The sequence below is a fragment of the Martes martes genome (assembly GCF_963455335.1).
Source record: "Martes martes genome assembly, chromosome: 6".
Classification (NCBI taxonomy): Eukaryota; Metazoa; Chordata; class Mammalia; order Carnivora; family Mustelidae; genus Martes; species Martes martes.
Window position 1 is genome coordinate 66,218,771 of NC_137893.1, and position 19,558 is coordinate 66,238,328.

General features: G+C 37.6%; 1 protein-coding gene across 2 annotated transcripts in view; it reads left to right on the plus strand.

The window, feature by feature from the left end:
• Positions 1 to 17,901, plus strand: part of HBS1L (HBS1 like translational GTPase) — an 84,468-nt gene extending 66,567 nt beyond the window's left edge. For both annotated transcript variants that reach the window (XM_080806477.1, XM_080806479.1), the window contains 6 exons: positions 1,776 to 1,880; positions 6,162 to 6,252; positions 6,673 to 6,781; positions 12,829 to 12,929; positions 15,973 to 16,117; positions 17,238 to 17,901. In XM_080806477.1, the coding sequence (XP_080662603.1) occupies positions 1,776 to 1,880; positions 6,162 to 6,252; positions 6,673 to 6,781; positions 12,829 to 12,929; positions 15,973 to 16,117; positions 17,238 to 17,249 (563 nt within the window). In that variant the 3' untranslated portion in view covers positions 17,250 to 17,901. The remainder of the gene's footprint in view (positions 1 to 1,775; positions 1,881 to 6,161; positions 6,253 to 6,672; positions 6,782 to 12,828; positions 12,930 to 15,972; positions 16,118 to 17,237) is intronic.
• Positions 17,902 to 19,558: the final 1,657 nt, after the last annotated feature.

Here is a 19,558-nt window from a genome sequence, read left to right on the forward strand (position 1 = left end):
GACCTAGCTCAGTGCCTGGCACATAGTACATGTTTAATAAATGTTTAATAAGTGGATGAATGAAGGTGCTTCCCTAAAAATCATGCAATGAAATGATATGAATCATTATTATTAGCTTCCCAATTCTAGAAGTAGAAGAAAAAGAAGTAGCTTTCTTAGAATGCCTGTATCTATTTAAAATACAAAATACAAAAATAATGTTTTGATTAACAATATGTGTTGACTCTGCTTTTTCATCTTTTGTTCTCTCCTTGGGCTGCTTCCTGGCTTCTTCTTACACTCCTCCCTGTCAGCGTGTTCCCACTGACATTAACAAGTGACCCTTTGGTTGCCAAAGCCAGTACTCATTGTTCAGTTCTGTCTTACTTCCACCTTACTTGAATATGGCATTACTTCTGAGACTGGTAGCCATATCTGCCTTGAAACTTTCCTCCGTCCGTTTCTGTGACCCACTTCTCCTGCTGTCCTGTTTCTCTGACTTTTCTGTATCTTCTTTGCGGGCTCCTCTTTTTCTGACTCCTAACTAGTGTTCTATCGCTTCAGTCTTTTTCTTAGTTTACCTACTGTTTTCAGACAGACATCCATGGGTCCTCTACCTCCTGCGTCTTGATGGTTCCCAGATCCATATCTTACTCTCTGGATACATGTGCTAACCGCTGCTGGACATCTCCGCAGGGATTGTGCTCCCGGGCTCCCATTCTCCTGGAATTTGATGTGATTGGTGCCCCCTGGAATGCATCTTCTCCCACCTGTATGTCTTGTAGACACTTCACATTCACCAAGCCTAAATGGATCTTGATCCTTAATTTCCTATCTCACATTAAATGTGAGATAAATCTCGCCGTCATCTTAAGACTTCTCCCTTTTTGCCATTTTCTGTCATCTACCTCATCACCCAAATATCTACCTTATTCCCAAATTCTTGGGTTTGCTTCCTGTCTGCAGTGTATGCATTTCAGTCAACCTCCCTTCCTCTCTCACACAGAAATAACAACACATCACTTCTCTGTTCACAATTCTTTACTGCCTTCCTATTCTTTAACTGAGGATGCAGTTCTAGCCCTGAGCATGATTTATGAGGGTCCTTTATTAATTTGTCTCTTGCCTATCCCTGTTGCCTCATGTCTTGCCTTTTCCTCCTTTTCCCTGTAGTCCCATAAACATGTCATATAAATGACATGTGGGTCTTAGCACATCTCACATGCAGTTATGACTCTGTGCCTTTGCACATTGTCCTGGGTCAGCAGTGTTTTCCTTCTCCCCCCACCACCCCCCACCCATATGCATAAGTACCTGGTAAACTCCTGTTCTTTCCCCTTCTTAGTACCCAGTTAAAGTGCAGTCATTCCCCTCATCATGGATTCTTTTGTGTACCTTTTTCTATTTTCATTGTACATTTTAAATAATACTTGTTTCTGGACAGTGTAATTGTTTTTGTCTTTCTCTTTGCTGGAGTAAACCCTGTAATGGGTAGGGGCTTATATTTTCATCTTTTAGGTTAGTACATGACTTGGTACTTAGTAAGCATTCAGTAAATACTTGAAAAAAGAATGAATTTCACTTTTTATCACATGAATATTGTGATTTGTAGGAAAGTCTAGAGTAGAATGTGGTATGCTGTATTTAGTATATATGTTAAAATTCTGAAGTGATCACTGTTTAATGTTCATTGCACTGCTAGTTTTATTTAACTCCTTGTAACTAACTGTAGCTGACAGCAGCAATCATCAGATAATATTGCTATATGAATTGTAAGATTTGGGCATGTTTTGCAGATCAAGGATCTGGATTTTGTGTAACTGGTAAAATTGAAGCTGGTTATATCCAGACTGGTGACCGACTACTAGCAATGCCTCCTAATGAAACTTGTACTGCAAAAGGTATTCCTCTGCAAGATTCTTTTGCTAAAAACCTTTAAGTTGAGACAGCAGATTTTTAAAAAGTAGTTTAGTTATTAACTCCTGAGTAAATAACCTCTTAGTGAAATTGTAACTGACTGTCAAAGTGATACTAACTGTTGAAGATAAAAATGTGAAAACATTAAACGATTTTTTCTGTTGTGACTATGTGTATATAAATGTACATAGAGCATTCTAACTGTGGTAGCATTTCTTCTTCTTTTTTTTTCTCCTGATTCTTAAAGCCTGGTTAGGATTTAACCAGATGTATAGACACCTGACAGATACATTTAAAATAGTATTCAGTAGCAGAAATTAAATCTAACCCCATCCTGGCGCTAGACAGTCAGTAACAAAGCAGACTGCTTGCTGTACTGTGTTGTTTTGAAATGTGTATTTCAGAATTACTATAACTTAACAGCTTTGATCATGTTTATACCAAAAAAGTTTTTTTTTGCACAAACCTAAGAAAATAAGATGCAAATGCAGAGAATCCTAATGTTGAAAAGAGAAATTGAGCTAACGTGCCACAGTCCTCTTTCCCACCTGTAATATATGGCCTTTCATAATGACCGATAACTATTTCTATCTTCAAATCCTTTGAACTTGCAAGTGTACGTGTTATTCTTTCCAAATTCTGCTTAAAAGTTTAGAGTTCTATACTAATCTTAATCTAGCTTCCAACTAAGCCTCCAGTTTCAACATGAAACTGATGATCTGTTTTATACTATAGAGTAATAATTTGTAACAATTTTAAGCTAAAGTATACTGAGAATGCTAAAAGTTTTTAGATTTCAGTACTTTTCCTCTTTTTTTTTTTTTTTTAAAGATTTATGTATTTGTTTTGAGAGAGAGAGAGAGAATGAGTGGGAGTTTCAGAGGGAGAGGGAAAGAGAATCCTAAGCTGATTTTCCCACTGAGCATGGAGCCCAGTGTAGGTTTCGATCTCCCCACCCTGAGATCACAACCTGAGCTGAAACCAAGAGCTTAATTGACTGAGTGCTCAACGGTGATTAATTGACTGAGGGCTCAACGGTGATTAATCGACTGAGCCACCTGGGTTCCCCTCCTCTATTACTCTTATTTATAGTTTATATCCAGAGTTGTACCTGACTGGTTCATAAATTTGAATGTACATTTTGTTTGAATTTATTTTCTTACTTTAAAAGCTGATTTCTTAAAGATTATAAGAAATTAATATCTGTTTAGGTAACAGAGTTTAAACTAAATTTAAAAATGAATAAGGGAATGAAAGCCGAAGTTACTTCCATTTTCCTTTTTTCTTTTTGCCAGCTTAGGAATCGTGAAAATTCTGTTTAGATAAAAAGTAATTCACACATTTTTTTTTAAAGATTTATTTTACTTTATTTTTTTCAAGAGCTTTTATTTATTTGACAGAGAGAGAGACAGCGAGCACAAGCAGGGGAGAGGCAGGGAGAAGCAAACTCCCCACTGAGCAGAGAGCCCGATTCAGGGCTCAATCCCAGGACCCTGGGATCATGACCCAAGCTGAAGGCAGGTGCTTAACTGAGTGAGCCACCTAGGCGCCCCAAGATTTATTTATTTTAGAGAAAGAGAGCTCAAGAGCGCAAGCAGGGGGAGGAGCAGAGGGAGAGAGAATCTCAAGCAGACTTCCCACTGAGTGCGGAGCCCCACGAGGCTCGACTTCACAACCGTGAGATCATGACCTGAGCCGAAACTGAGAGTCGGATGGTCAGCTGACTGGGGCACCCAAGGCGCCCCAGTAATGCATGCTTTTTATAAAAGAATCATTTTCTGTTGACGTATTGTTTACAAGTTCACATCTCTGCTTTTTTTTTAATTTGTCTCAGAGAGAGAGAGCGTGAGCGAGCACAGGCAGACAGAGTGGCAGAGGGAGAAGCAGGCTCCCTGCGGAGCAAGGAGCCCGATGTGGGACTCGATCCCAGGACGCTGGGATCATGACCTGAGCCGAAGGCAGCCGCTTAACCAACTGAGCCACCCAGGCGTCCCATCTGCTTTTGTTTTTTAAAGTGATCAAGAGCTACAACACTTTTGAAATATGAATTTCTTTGTATGTTAATGAGCTTTTTTTGAGAATAAGGATTTTTAAAATAATCAATAGGCATGAATTAAAACCATGATCCTAAAATTATCATGGACCTTACAGATGGGCTCTTTGTGACCTCCGAAATCATAATTTACCTCTGGAAGTACCACATTCTTTTCCTTTTTCCTTCCTGTCCCTTCCCCACCAGAAAAACTCTAACAATTTACCTTTAATCTTAAAGGGTAGCTATATCAGAAACACCTGAGCTCTCCCCCCTGCTTGACAGCCACTGTTGTAACCCAACTTGGAAGTTCTCAGTCCTCAATTTCTAACTCTTGCTTTTGCTTCATTTACTTGATTTTTCAGCGCACCCTCTGTCTCAACAATTCTGTCACTAACCCATAGTATCCTAAAAGAGAAAAGTGACTAAATCTACTACCAACAAATGAAAATTCTAAATTAAGTTTTCATTTTATTAATATATCAGGTTCATGGATTGTTACAAAAGAACTTCTTTGTGTGATGTCTGTCCAGTGAAGAAGGTCCTTAAGAAGATGAATATCCGGGCGCCTGGGTGGCTCAGTGGGTTAGGCCTCTGCCTTTGGCTCGGGTCGTGATTTCAGGGTCCTGGGATCGAGCCCCGCATCGTGCTCTCTGCTCAGCAGGGAGCCTACTTCCCCCTCTCTCTCTGCCTGCTGCTCTGCCTACTTGTGATCTCTGTCTCTGTCAAGTGAATAAATAAAATCTTTAAAAAAAAAAGATCTCTACATGTGTGAATAAACATGCAGCTTCATTAAAACCTATGAATTTACATATGTACAAATAAACCAAGAAATTATTATTAAAAAAAAAAAGAATATCCTATATAGGACAGTGTAACATGTTTGGAGGGAAAAAATCAGTTGATAGATTGCCTCTAAACAATTTTATATTGCTAATTGAACTTCTAGTATGAAAACTCTTCAGAATCTTAAGCTAAAGGCAATCTCTGTTGTTTGTAAGTAGCTAGCCCATGTGTTCAGTTCCACATTTCAGAGCAAAAGTTGGATATGGCCACTTTAAGTTTACATTTTAAAACATAATTAAATTTTGTTTTCAACTAATTAAATTTAGTTGAAAGTTTAACAAACATTTCTTCATAGCATAATTGTTAACATTTTTTAGAGTCAAGAACCTCTCTGATGCCTTGTTGAAAGTTATGGCCCCTCTTAGATTGATGCAGGTGTGTACATACATAAAATTCTAAATAAAACTATAGGTTGTCTCAGAGTTCTTAAAGTTCTCCTTGAACTCATAAAAAGTCTAAAAGAAACTTAATTAAGAGTTTCTTAAGAGTATGCTACATGGAAAAAGTAAGTATTTTGAGAAAGATATGGATGAGTTATAATTTACTAAAAACACATCAGTCCACTGTTTCACAGTGGTTGGCCTGTGTCTGTCTTCATGAAAAGATTCAAGTTCTAGTGGAAAGGAACTTACCCCTTTTATTGCCCCTTAGAATCAGAAAATATGAGATACCTTTTAAAAGCTTTTGAATAAGGTAGCTGAGTAATGCCCTTTGTAATTGTTCTCCAGGATTATCCCTTGGTAATAAAGGTATATAGCAACACCTGGGACTGTTTTTGAATTCAATTTCCTACACTTTTCATGTAGTCAGTTATCATTGTTCACCTCTCTCTCTGGGAAGCATTTCTTTTGAGCCAGGAGTAGTGAAGGGACCTGTGAAGAGCACCATCTGACTGAGCACTGATGCCCTAAGAGTTCCTCAGAAAACTCAGGTGACTGTTGAGGTGGTTGTCTAATTAAAAGCAAAGTTCAAGAGAATAAAATACTACTGGACACCTTCCTTAGTCCCATATTTTATGTTATCAAGTAATTTGAACTGCATTATTACGCTTGTACCTGTTAATGTAAGTGAACTGTTTGAATGAGGTGTGTTTAAGGAATATACCGGTTGTATAAATGAGTTTTAAAATTTTGATTAATTAAGCTGAACTCAGCCTCTTTTGGACAAATAAGAGTCACTTTATGTTTAGGGTGGTGTTCTAGAAGAGTCAAGTGTAGAGGAAGTGTGTTTTCCTCAACGCTCACAGTTACACTTCTCATTCTCAATCCATTCATATTGAAAATGATGAGTAGTGACTGATGAAGCATAAATCAGCCAAGCTCTTTTGGTTGTTATGGTTTGATATCGAGGTGTTTCATTGTATGCTTTGGTTCTTACTCATTTCCAGGAATCACTCTGCACGATGAACCCGTCGACTGGGCGGCAGCAGGTGATCATGTTAGTCTTACGTTGGTTGGCATGGATATCATCAAGATCAAGTGAGTGAGAAAATGAATTTAAGCAACCATTGTTTTGGATATAGGACCTCAAAACATAGATTTTGCTGTTCACTCGCTAAACTGAAAGAATGAGTATTAATTTTGAATTTCATTTGGCCAAAAATAGGCACATGTAGAAACATACGAATGATGAGCAAAACCTTTTTAAAACTGAAATTAATACATGCAACATGTGTACTTGACATGTCCTCTAAATGAAAACTATAATGTATAAAAATGGTGTAAGGTTAATAATTGTATAAAGCTATGCTTTAACCCAAAAGGGAGTGTTTAGTAAAAGTCTCCAGTTTACTTGATTGTTTTACTTCGTAAATGGTTTTAGAGGTATTGCTATTGGATGTATACTTATCTTTCCTCCAACTACCTTCTCTCTTTCTCTTTTGTTTTGTTTTGTTACAGTGTTGGCTGCATATTTTGTGGCCCCAAAGAACCCATTAAAGCTTGCACTCGTTTCAGAGCTCGAATCCTCATCTTTAATATTGAAATTCCTATCACTAAAGGATTTCCTGTAAGTTTCAAATGTTTGTTATTGTCGATTCAAAGTAAAATTCAAAGTAACTTCATCTTAAAAGTAGTAACTTACTTTTCAACTGATAATGCTCTAGTTATTTTCAACTAACATCTTAATATTCTAATCCAGAAAAACATGACATTAGACTTTGAAAGTCATTTTTACTTTTTTATTTTGGTCCTTGAGGCTGGGGATTTTTTCAAAGAGGCATTAAGAAGAAATATTATAATCAGTAGGATACAAACTAATGATAATAATAGTCAAATTCATCTAGGGAAAATGGTAGATTTTTTTATTGTGTTTTAGGGTTATTTGACTAATCTCAGATTGTGTCTTTCTGTTCTTGCTTTAGTATGCTTATTTATAGTGCTTTCCTATCATAAAAGTAATATATATAAAACTTTGGAAAACACAAAAGATAAGAATATTCTGTAATTACATAATACGTAATTATCTCTACATTTTACATTTTAGTGATTTTTTTTTTTATGTGTGCACGTTGGTATTTATGAGTCTATTCTAGGGATGCTTGCCATAGAGTTAACTTTAATTGGGCTGAAAAAACACGTTCAAACCCTGCAGGCTGTGAGGTTAGTTTGGTAGATTATTATTGTCCAGCATCATTTAAACATATACATTAATGGGGAGGAGGGGGGATTTTATACTATAATGTTACTTAGCCAGAAGACATACTGCTTGTGAATTACATGGGTTCCTTCTCTTATGTGTAATTTTTTTTTCAGATGTTTGGGGGCCATACTCTGTTTATAGTTTTATACTTTGTTTTTGCCACTTAACAGATGACATTTTCCCCACTAGGCTTTTCTTTTCTTGATCAGCCTATGTAGCACAGATTTGCAGGACAAAAAAATGTGTCTCCATGGAATAAAATGACTTGCCTTTGGAAATACAGATTGTTTTCAACATTTGATGCATCATTGCAATAAAAATAAGACAAGAATAGTAATTGACCTTTAAACTTAATTTAGTTAGTGGTAATGTTTTAGGGGCCAGGAATAAATTTATTTAGCTCATTTAAATTCATTTTATACTTATACACCTTTGAGATAACCATGTGCTTTGATTAAAATCCTTTGTAATTATTTCTATGTAAGTTTGATCAGATAAAAATTATACTGTTGAAGTATTTTAGTTTTATAATCCATATTCCATTTCTCCCATATGCTAAAAAAAGGAGTAAAAGTTTCTCTCCCAAAAAAATGGCTATAGTTGAAAATATTTCATTTTTAAATATTTAGAATTCATGTTTGATAGGCAAGAAACTACAGCTAATTTGCTATGAATGAATGGCCCCCATTCTTAGAAAGCAATATGTCCAATGGGGAGAAGCTGGAGAGGTTGGTTACTGTGTGTTTTTACTCATGCAGCAATAATTTTTTTGCCATTGGAGAGGCAGAGAGGTCGAGAGGTCAGTAGTTACTTTCTATAGTAATACTGTCTTCCTGTCTACTGTACTTTCTTAAAAATGTGTATGAATTGAAAGTTTGTCAGTGCTGTTTTATGCGATTCCACCCGCGTATATTGATTCACGACTCCCCGGATGAAATTTGTTTCAGAAAAAACAGTCGTGTTTCGTCATTTAATCTACCCGTTGTGGGAAGAAACCTTCAGTTTTTGTTTGTTTGTTTTGTTTTTAAATCACAAAAAGGCTTCTAGGCAATTAAAATAATACTGTTTCAGGGACTAATTTCTTAACACTACAGAAATAGATTTGTGTCTCTTGGTTTATATGGTAAACTCAATTTAAGAAGAAAAAATAGAAGAATGTGTTAGACTTTAAATTCATGCTTTTTTTTATTGTGGTAAAATATTTTATAAACATCAAATTTTCGATTTTAATGATTTTTAAGTGTTCAGTTCAGTGGCATTAAGTACACTCACATCAACACCATCCATCTCCAGAACTTTTTCCTCATCCCCTCCTGAAACTCTGTCCCCATTAAACAATAACTCCCTGTTATCCCTTCCCCTCTTCCCCGACAACTGCTATTCTGTTTTCTCTATAAGTTTGCGTATTCCAGGTGCCTCCTGTAAGTGGACTCATACAGTTTTGGTCTTTGGTGTTTGACTTTCTTCACTTAGCATAGCATAATGTTGTCAGAGATCGTTAGTGTTGTAGCATGTATCACAATTTCATTTCTTTGTAAGGTTGAATGTTGTTCTTTGTATGTATACGCCCTCTGTTGTTTATCCATTCATCTGTTGATGGACGTTAAGATTGTTTCCATCTGTGGGCAATTGAACATCGGTATTTAAGTATCTGTTGGAGCCCTTACTCTCAGTTTTTTCGGGTGTATACCTAGGAGTGGAATTGTTGGATCACACGGTCATTCTGTGTTCAACTTTTTGTGGAACCACCGAACTGTTTTCCACAGTAGCTGTGTCAGTTCATGTTCCTGCCAGCAGTGCACAATGGTTCTAATTTCTCCACTTCCTCATCAACACTTGTTAGTGTGTGTGTGTTTTGGGGGATGTGTGATTTTTTTGTTTGTTTATAATAGGCAAACTCTAATGGGTATGAAGTGGTATCTCGTTGTGCTTTTGATTTGTACTTCCCTAATAGCTAGTGATGTTGGGCGTCTTTTCACTTCTTTATATATTTTGGATATTAATCCCTTGTCAGATACATGCTTTGAAGATATTTTCTTCATTCTGTGGGTTGTCTTTTTGACCTTTTAATAGTGCTGTTTGATGTACAAAAGTTTTTAATTTTGATGAGGTCCTCTTTATCTTTTTCTTTGATTGCCTGTACTTTTGGTGTCATATATAAGAAATCATTGCCAGATTCAACATCAAGGAAACTCCCCCCTCTGTTTTCTTCTTTGAGTTTCATAGTTTTAGTTCTTTCATTTGGCTCTTTGATCTATTTTGAATTAATTTTTTGTACTTGAGTTAAGTAAGGCTTCATCTTCATTCTTTTGCTTGTGGATGTCCTGTTTTCCCAGCACCATTTGTTGTAAAGACTGTCCTTTCTCTATTGAGTGGTCTTGGCATCCTTGTTGCAAATTAAATGACCATACATTCATTGATAACTTCGTAGTATAGGTTACCTGGAGGTATAAAGAAAATAATAATTGGCTCATTTTGCCACATAACAGATTACGTAGCTCATTATAGTTTATAATTTTATTTTCACAACTGCACATGATGTAGAGTCCCAACCCTTACCTGAAACTTTTCAAGCTACTGTGTTTTAGAATGCAGAAATATTCAGATGATAGAAGGGTGATGTGATGCATGTATGTTACATAAAACCCCTAACAGAGAATGGGCAACACCCTGTAATCAAACATACTAATCATTCTGTGCCAGGGCTTATTAATATTAATGCTAAGTGAAATAAATAAGGACTGTAAATTGCCTTACTGCAAGTGCTGTTTTACTAGTTAAATGGGTTTATAGCAGAATTAGGAAAAACTTAGGTTTTCAGTCTTTTGGATTTTGGAATTGCAGATAAGATCGTGCACTTACGTTAGTGTTGTCTGCACTTAAGGATGAGGAATTGGAAACTCAGGTGTGGTGACTATCCGAATGAGAAGTGATGAAGCCAGGACTCAGGCTCAGTACTGTCCACTTTGGAATCCAGTACTTTCTTTTCCTTTTACATTAGGCTGCAGACTGTTTTGAATTATAGATTACTTTGGTTACATATAATATGAATTAAATGTTAAAATAATATATAATTACTTTCCACTTATTTGCATGTAGATTTTTTTCACTTGTGTGTTCCACAAGTTTTGTGTTTTGTTTGTTTGTTTGTTTGTTTGTTTTTGAGCTACTACCTGTAAGATGGTGTGGAGATAAAAAACAAATAAAACTTAATCCCATACTGCCACAACCCATTCTTTATCCACTTCATTGGATGGAACCCACACATAGTTCCCAAATAGGTTAGAAGAAACTTAACTAGGTTTGTGTGCCTCTGTTTCAAATTTGGCAAGTCATGGATGGAGACCAGTACCAATTTCTTAGTCACACCTGAGCCAACATCTGCTTATTTACTTGTTTGTTGCAAAAGAAATGTTTCTTAGAGGTGTAGACCTACATTGATGTTATACATTGGTGCTCTTTGACCCCTGAATCTGTTGGATGCCCAGATGTGACTTTATCATGCATTATGGATTTCCCCTAAGGGTTGATTGTTAAATTTTTCTAGAATGTTTCCAGTTTATAATGGTCAAATGCCAAAAAATGAAAACAATACAAAACAAAAACAAAAAACAAAAACCCAAAACTAATTTACCTTTGCAGAGTGATGGAGGTTCAGTTGTGCCTTAAAAAAATGAATACCACAAGACTGATTTATTCCATGTGTTTTAGGTGTTCTTTTCCTTCATACTTTATTTATTTCACAAATATTTACTGAGCGTGGATTAAATATCTGGCACTGCACTGGTGTACATAGTTCCTAGTCTTACACAGTTTATATTTACCTGGGATGACCGACACTTAAAACAGCAGTTACAATAAAGGTGAGATATTACATTATAGGATTACAGAACACAGACGAAGGGATCTATCTCAGACTAGGGGTTCAGGTTTCTTGTAGGAAGCAGTGCTTTACTCTAAGAGAGGTAGAGTAAGATGAGTAAGAGTTAGCCAGATGAAGCTGATGTGTTCTGGCCAGAAGCATAATACGTGTAAAAGCCTGAAGATTAGAAAGGACTTGGTTCATGTAGGGAGTGGAAGCTCTGTGTGTCTGGAGCAGAGAATGCAAGAGGGATGGAGAAAGACGAGGATGGAGAAAAAAGTGACGGTCAGGTTGAGAAGAGTCTTGGTGCCTTGTGGTGGAATTAAAGTTTCTGTGGTTTTAAAAAGCAAGGAGGTACCATTAAGTCTGTCTTTTAGAAAATCAGTCTGGTAGACATATGAGAAATGGGTGAGAGAGGGCAAGAGTGGTGGCAGAGAGAGCAGGAAGGAGCCTGCAACTTAACTTGGGTGAGAGCAGATGGTTCTGGACTGTGGACAGCATTGTCCTAGAGAGAGAAGTAGACAGAATTAACCAAGAGCTGATTGAAAGACTCGGTTTTTAGAAAATTACAGAGTTCAGGATTGTGGATCCACCGGTCCCCCAGGTATTTCTATTTTCTGAACGTGCAAACTGTTTGAGCCAGGAAGTGTCATAGTAGAAGCGTCAGTTTTCTTCAAGCAAGCAGCATAAAATGGTACTTCAAGCCAGTTAAACTTTAGCTTTGCCACTTCCTTAGTGTTTGGTCTTCCCAGTACCCTACCGCAGACAGGTTGCACACTCAGCACTTATTATTTAAATCAGGATAGCCAGTCCGGCTCTGCCTCCAGTTGACCTCAGCGTAAAATTCACCTCTGAAACATGTCGCCATGGCCACATGAAGTCACTTCGCCTTTTTGGTATTAAACTTCCTCACACATATAAGGAAAATAATAGCAAATATCCGAGGTCATCAGTTAACTGAATGTTTACCACGTCCTGGGCACCGCTTCAAAATACCATCATCTGATTTTCCTCAGTGATTGGGAGCCTGAGGCTGGAGGTGTTGAGGGTAAAGGGCCTTTAAGGACTTGCCTTAAATCATACTCCTGGAAACTGTAGAATCAGTCCCGACTTCAAAGCTTGTCTACCCTCCCATATAGTCTTTTATTCTCATTATCCAGCAGTGAATACATTAAGTACTGCTGATTGTGACAAGATCCCCCTTCCCTCTTTCTCATGAGGGAGCAGTTTGCAACTCTTGAGCATCTCCTTGAGCATCTCCTCCACGGGGCACTGTCTGATCGCGTCCTGTAAAGAAAGTTGTGTGATCTACTAAGGTTCACACAGTGAGGTGTGGTGGAGGAGAAGCTGGAACCGGCTCTGTGACCTCTTTGCCTTAGTAAGTTAGGGAGCACCCTGGGCAGACTGCGGGGACTTAGAGGAAGCAGCTGGAGACCCTGGAAGTTCCCAGTGGGAGCCCTGGCTGTAATAACGTGATGACAGGTGACTGTCAGAGTGAAAGGCCACAGATGTACAGTAAAGGGTGTTTTGATGTGACAATTTTTTGTTTTAGGTGCTGTTACACTACCAGACTGTCAGTGAACCTGCCGTTATTAAACGACTGATTAGTGTCTTAAACAAAAGCACAGGTGAAGTCACAAAGAAGAAGCCAAAGTGAGTGTTTTAATGCACAAAGAGTGAACACAAGCAACTTAGCAGATTTTTTACTGGTCAATTCATTTTTATAGTATTTCTCTTTGTGATAAGTGAAGTCTATTTTTACTTGCTCCCAAAATCTGCCCCCCCCCAAAAAAAACTAGATTAAAGGAAACACAAAACATCTATTTAAGCTCCTACCTAGGTATGAATGCTAGATATAATTTCTGTTGTGGATGGTGGCAGTGGGGTGTGAATTGTATATAAAAATTTAAGTATAAATTTATATGTATGCGTCAGGCCCTAGATACTGAGGATGTAAAAACAAAGGGCACTTAAAAAATCAGTTCTACATTTTAAAGAATGAATTTGAATTATGTCTAGCCACTAGTTCCAAATTCCAGCTGAGTGTTCCTCTTAACTATCTTGTCACTCCCTTAATGAGAATCATTCCCTATGCTAAGAACACTCCAAGAAGAAAGTGAATTTCATACTGTATAGCTTCCAAGAATTATTTTCTTTCTGCTCAGAATCCACTTGGAGCTTTAAGCTGAGCTATCACCACCATGTTGTTTCCCTCTGATTTTTTTTTTAAGATTTTATTTATTTTATTTATTTGTCAGAGAGAGAGAGAGAGAGAGAGCGTGCACAAGCAGGGGGAGTGGCAGGCAGAGGGAGAAGCAGGCTCCCTGCTGAGCAGGGAGCCCGACTCGGGACTTGATCCCAGGACCCTGGGATCATAACCTGAGCCGAAGGCAGCTGATTAATAGACTGAGCCACCCAGGTGCCCTGTTACCCTCTGATTACCATTAATATCCAGGCCTAAATGTGGACAGGTCCCTTTGGCTGGGACAAGGTTGGGATTTTTCAAGGGAAGTGCTTCCTGAGAAACTTAAGTTTCTTACCCTAATTCAATAAAGGGTAACCACAGTTTGGCTTGGCTGCTCTAGCTTTGGGGTTTTCCTCACTTCAGCCCTCTGGGGAATCCCACCCAAAATCCCCCTTTTTTAGTCTTTGGGTGTTCCTCCTCATTTGCACCTGTGTAGGAGGCCAGAGGGGGTTAATGGGTTCATAGGTTGGCTACGAGAAGAGAGTCTTCACACTGCTCTGAACCCAGGCCTGTTTCTCCATTAGTTACGAAGAAAGGGCTCCTTAATCTCTCTCTTACAGGTAGTCCTTTATTTTATTTTTTAAGATAAATTTTAAGAATTTACTGAACTGTACAATGTTGTGTTAGCTTCAGATGTGCAGCTTAATGACTCGATAGTTCTGCGCATTTTTCAGTGTAGTGACCGATCTTCATTTTTAACCGGAATCTTTAGCTTCTGGCGTGAGTGTGGGTCCTGTTCTGAGAACTGTAACTAATGGCTAACATTACTTGAGGACCACTGTTTCCTGGGCTCTATCATGACTGCTTTCACATGATATACATTCTTAGCAACCCTATGAAGCACGTACTATTTTCCCCATTTTTCAGATAAGGAAACTGAGGTGTAGAAAGGTTATATAACATGTTCAGGTTCACAGAGCTAGTGAGGGGCAGTCAGGGTTTTAATCTAGTACCTTGATTCACATACACTGTGTTATTTTTGGCAGAAGCCAGGTTGTTTGACCCATCACACAAGTGATTTGGAGAATTCTTAATCTAGAATTGACTCATCACATCTAATCCTGAATTTTCCCCTCCTTGCTTCTGCTACAAAGTCCTTGCTCAGTGATGCTAGGTTTTAATATATTTTCATAGTAATTTTCCCTGTCACCTTATTTGTAGCTTTTCTCTTATTTTGCACCAATATAATTTGGTCTTTCTCCTTCATTTCCACTTCAAGGATATTGTAGACTCAACTGCTTTATGTGGAATGGAATCAAGCTATCTAAAAACAATATTTAAGTGCAAATGATAAATATATTAGATGCTCTCCTTTCTTAGGAATGGGACTTTGGACTGAAATTGCCCAAAACCAATATTTGGAAATTTTGGAATACTTTCTTAGAAACTTGAGTTTGGGGGCACCTGGGTGGCTCAGTGGGTTAAAGCCTCTGCCTTCGGCTCAGGTCATGATTCCAGGGTCCTGGGATTGAGCCCTGCATCTGACTCTCCACTCCGTGGAGAGCCTGCTTTCTCCTCTCTCTCTGCCTGCCTCTCTGCCTACTTGTGATCTCTGTCTGTCAAATAAATAAATAAAATCTTTAAAAAAAAAAAAAAAAAGAAAGAAACTTGAGTTTGGCTTATTCTAATCTGTCTGTTCCTGAACTAATCTTGCAGAAGGAGAGTCTATAATTGCTATCTTCTATCCTTCTAGAGCACATCAGAATTAAACTAGAGAATCTTTTCAGAGTGCACCCTTTTGGGTTATATTCTTTCAGTAAGTTTATATGAGCCCATGCACAAGGATTTTTGTTATGTATTTGTATGAAACTGTTTACACTCAAGCTCATGTCTCCTGTGTCTGTCCCCCCCCTTCATTTCCTACAAACACCATATTGTGGAACAATCTTATGTGATTTTCTTCGGAACCCCTGTTAAAGAATCACTATTCCTATGTTAGAGAGAGGAGGGAGGGAAAGAGAAATTTAGAATAGTCTGTTGGCATTAGGAGATTGTCCTCTTCATAGGTAACTTTCTTAACACATAATCTACCTGTTAGAATTTTATATTGTATCCCTCTTTTAAAATGACAATTCTTTACTTTCTTTATTAATTGAACCTCTCAGTTGCATGAGGAATGAAAGGGAAAGCTTTGGTGGAGGGTCCTTGAGCATTTTAGGTTATAAGATCCTTCAAGAGTTGTATTTGGAAGATTGGTTTAAAAAAAAAAGTATATGTAAAATGAACCAGCTAACATTTCTTCTATCTAGAATCATTCCTCTCATTTCTTTCAACTAACCCAGAAAAATACAAGGGCATATATTTTCATTAAAAAAAAAAACAAACCTTTCCTTTTGAAGTTTTTGAAAGTTGATTTGTTGATCGAATGTGAAATATTTATTTTTCAGTTGTTACTATGTTTATTCACCTGTATGGGCCATCCCTCTTCCCCACCCACCTTTTATTTGACAGACTGTTGACTAAAGGCCAGAATGCCTTGGTGGAGCTGCAGACACAACGCCCAGTGGCTCTGGAGCTGTACAAAGACTTCAAGGAGCTGGGCAGATTCATGCTGCGCTACAGCGGCTCGACCATTGCCGCAGGGGTGGTCACGGAGGTATTGGGAGGGGACTGGTGGCTTATGGGTCCGGGTGTCTTTTCTGTACCTACTTCATAAGAATGATTCCTGAGAGTTTATGACTTAAGGGGAATACAGTTATAGTAGTAGAACAAGATTTTAAAATTTATATTAAATTTTTTTTAAATGATGGCAAGAAAATGTAGGGTTTTAGAACTTTTCATAATGACACTTCTGAACTGTCCTCTCCACAAATAATGTTTCTCAGAATTTAAGTAAGTTTGTTGAAAAAAAGATTTGTAAGTTAGCAATCCAGATTATATGAACACAGTCTTTAAGAGTCAAATGAATTGGGACAGGTGATTTTGTTTGCTGGAAGAGCTCTCATTACTTTTTTTTTCTTTAAATAACTGGTTCTCTGTGCATTTAAAATAATCCATTCAGAAAGTTCAATGAATGTTTCTGAAAGGGATCTTTTGTATCATGTAAGGTGCAGTTGAGTTTTGAAGAAAATAGCCAGAGGTGAACCAGCAAGCTTCAGTAATTTACATGTTCTTCCACACAATCATGATTAATATAAATCTTAAAAATATTATATTTATAATGAATACTTCATGTGGTGGTTTTCTGCATAAAAATTATTCACTGTATTTAATGGGATGTCTACTTTGAACACTGAGCTCTGTTAAAGTTGCATCAAAATTTAGTTACACATGCAACCTATGAAAGGCTTTGGCATTCAGCTGCCCAAGTTTGTTACCGCCCTACTGAGTCCTAGCAGCACAAGCAAGTTTCTCCTTCAGTTCATTCACCTGTAAAAACTGGGTATGAGAACCTATCTCCAACCGTTGCAAAGTAAAAGGCTGTCACAAAGCATTTGGCACAGTAATTGGCATTCAGCAGATGTTACCTCACGCACGGTCTCACAGTCAGCCAAAGCATTCTTTCTAAAAGAGCATTCTAGAAATAAGATAGTTTCTTGTGGAAAATAATGGGGAGATTGTAGTAAGTCTTAGAAATAGCATGACTGGAAAAGGGGAAAAGTTACAGGAAAAAAGTTTCATCTTAACATAATGATTATATTGCTGCCATTTTCCTTTTGTTTTCTTAAAATGTGACTGATTAAATTATAGCACCTTTTCTTTTTTTTCTTTTACAGATAAAAGAATGATGGGTCAAAGTTTCTACCATGTTTCCAAATGCAACGAAATAGCTAACCTCTGTTTTTAAAGAAGCCAGTTGTTCAAGTTAAAGGAACAATGTGCAGTTGGTTATTTTTTTAAACAAGAGAGAAACTTAAAATGATATAATCAGCTGCAAAGAAGTATTAATCATCACTCCTGCAAAAATTTCAAGTTGCCAAATGGCAAAGAAAGGCTAATACTACACTTTCATTAAAACCACTGGCTTTCCCTTTGAAATGTTAGTGAATGAATTTGCTGAGGTTTATGTAAACCATCAGAAGTATGTATTAGAAGACATTCAGTCGTCATGAAATGAACTCTACTTCCAGCCATACCACAAACGTTTACAGTGTTCAACTTTACTGCACACATTTTAAGGAAAAGTAATAAAATGGATTGTTGAGGCAGTTAATACTCAACCTGAGTGGTTTTTTTTTTTTTTTTTTTTTTTAGTTAACTAAGAAAAGATTGCCTGAAGATTATAGGAAAGGTGTTTGGTGTTGAGCATAAGAATATTCTTCTTCTACCAAATGAACTTTTGAAATCTTAGTTTGGAATTAGTGGAAACAGTCCCTTTGGTAACCAAGATATTATTTAAAATATAAAGCCAGCTAATAAAATGCCTTAGTTTGAGCATAACAGCAAACTGTGTTTTGTTTCTTAGATTCTGTTGAGATTCTCTACCACCATTGCTAAGAATGACTTAAGGATTTTATGGGATCTGTTTCACCTAAGTTTCTTGGCTCTTTCACATGAATTCTTGGTTTTTTTTTTTGTTTGTTTGTTTGTTTGTTTGTTTTCCTAACAACAGGTCAAATTTCATCTCCATTTCTCACCATAATTTTATTTCTCCTATTTATTTATTTATTTAGAGGAGGGGTAGAGGGAGAGAGAACCTTAAGCAGACTCCATGCCCAGTGAGAGCCTGGCACAGGGCTCGATCTTGTGACCCTGAGATGATGACCTGAGCCGAAATCAAGAGTTGAAACTTAACCGACTGAGCACTCAGGCCACCCTCTTCTGCTCTCATTTAGAATTACGTATATGATAACTTTATCTTTATCTCGCATACCTTATAGACTGAAGTCCCCTGGGAGTAAAAGTCATGTTTTTCTTTGAAGTTTCAACAGCAAACTCCAAGGTATATTTAGTTAACAGGTATTTGTTGAGTTGCCTCCTGAGTATGAGCTGCTTTAGAGTAGAATTCATGCTCAGCCGAGCCTGGGACTCTGATCTAATAGACTGTATGCTAAGCTTTCTTTATTGGGAAATGGTGTGATTTGTACCCTGGTCACTTACCGTATACAACAGCATGTCCTTGGTTCTGTGGAAGACTACATCCGCGTGCTAAAATGCACAGAGCGTAAATGTGCTGCTTGGAGAACAATCACAGTGAACAGACCCAGATCACACATTCTTTACTGAAAAGTATTGGAGTAGTTGTTACTTCAGATAAACTTGCTAAGGTAAGAAAGTATTCTATTTATATATTATGTTATTCAGGAACGTAACTGGTAAATCTGGCAAAACCTAACTTAAAGTGACTTAAGCAAAAAAGAAAGACTAGCAGCAGACTTGCTTTGACTCCGCCTAGATCAAGCAGCTCGCAGTGTGAGCAAAGACTCGTCTCTACTCTGCCTTCCCCAGTGTTGGTTTTGCCCCCAGACTCCATACAGAACCCCTTGAAGTTTCACACATAAATCTTCAGAGGTTTCGTCAAGAGTCAAGGGCAGGTTTAAAAGAGCAGGTGTTTTCCAGAAGTTCTAGAAATATCTTATCATTGACTATAATTGAGTGTAATTTCTTTACTTGGGGCATCCTTGTAGTTGAGTGTGAAGTGAATCACCCACAGCACATAGCTGAGATTCCTGGGAAGGAAATTGAGGGTGCTTTTAGGAAAGGGAAATGGATTGAGACCTGGTAGGGCTGGGGGCCAAGAACAAGAAACCACCACCATGTTATGTAAGGTCATGATAGAATTAACTTTAAATAAGAATATAGCATAAAACAAATGGTAGTAGCAGTAGGAGAAATGAATTTTATTTCTTCTTAATTGTGATGAGGTACGATCTTTTTATTTACATTATGTTTACAACTGGTTTTGCTGAAGGGGGGGTGGTGACATTATGGGGACCACCTGTGGGACAGGTGTGCTGGCAGTGGGAGATTGGGGGTAGGGGACAAGACATACAGCAGCAGGCATGCCCAAGTTTGGTTTTGGTGGAAATCCTCCCCGTGAAACTTCTACCCATATTCATAACAGTACATTCCTCTGGGGTTACTTTGCCTCCCATAC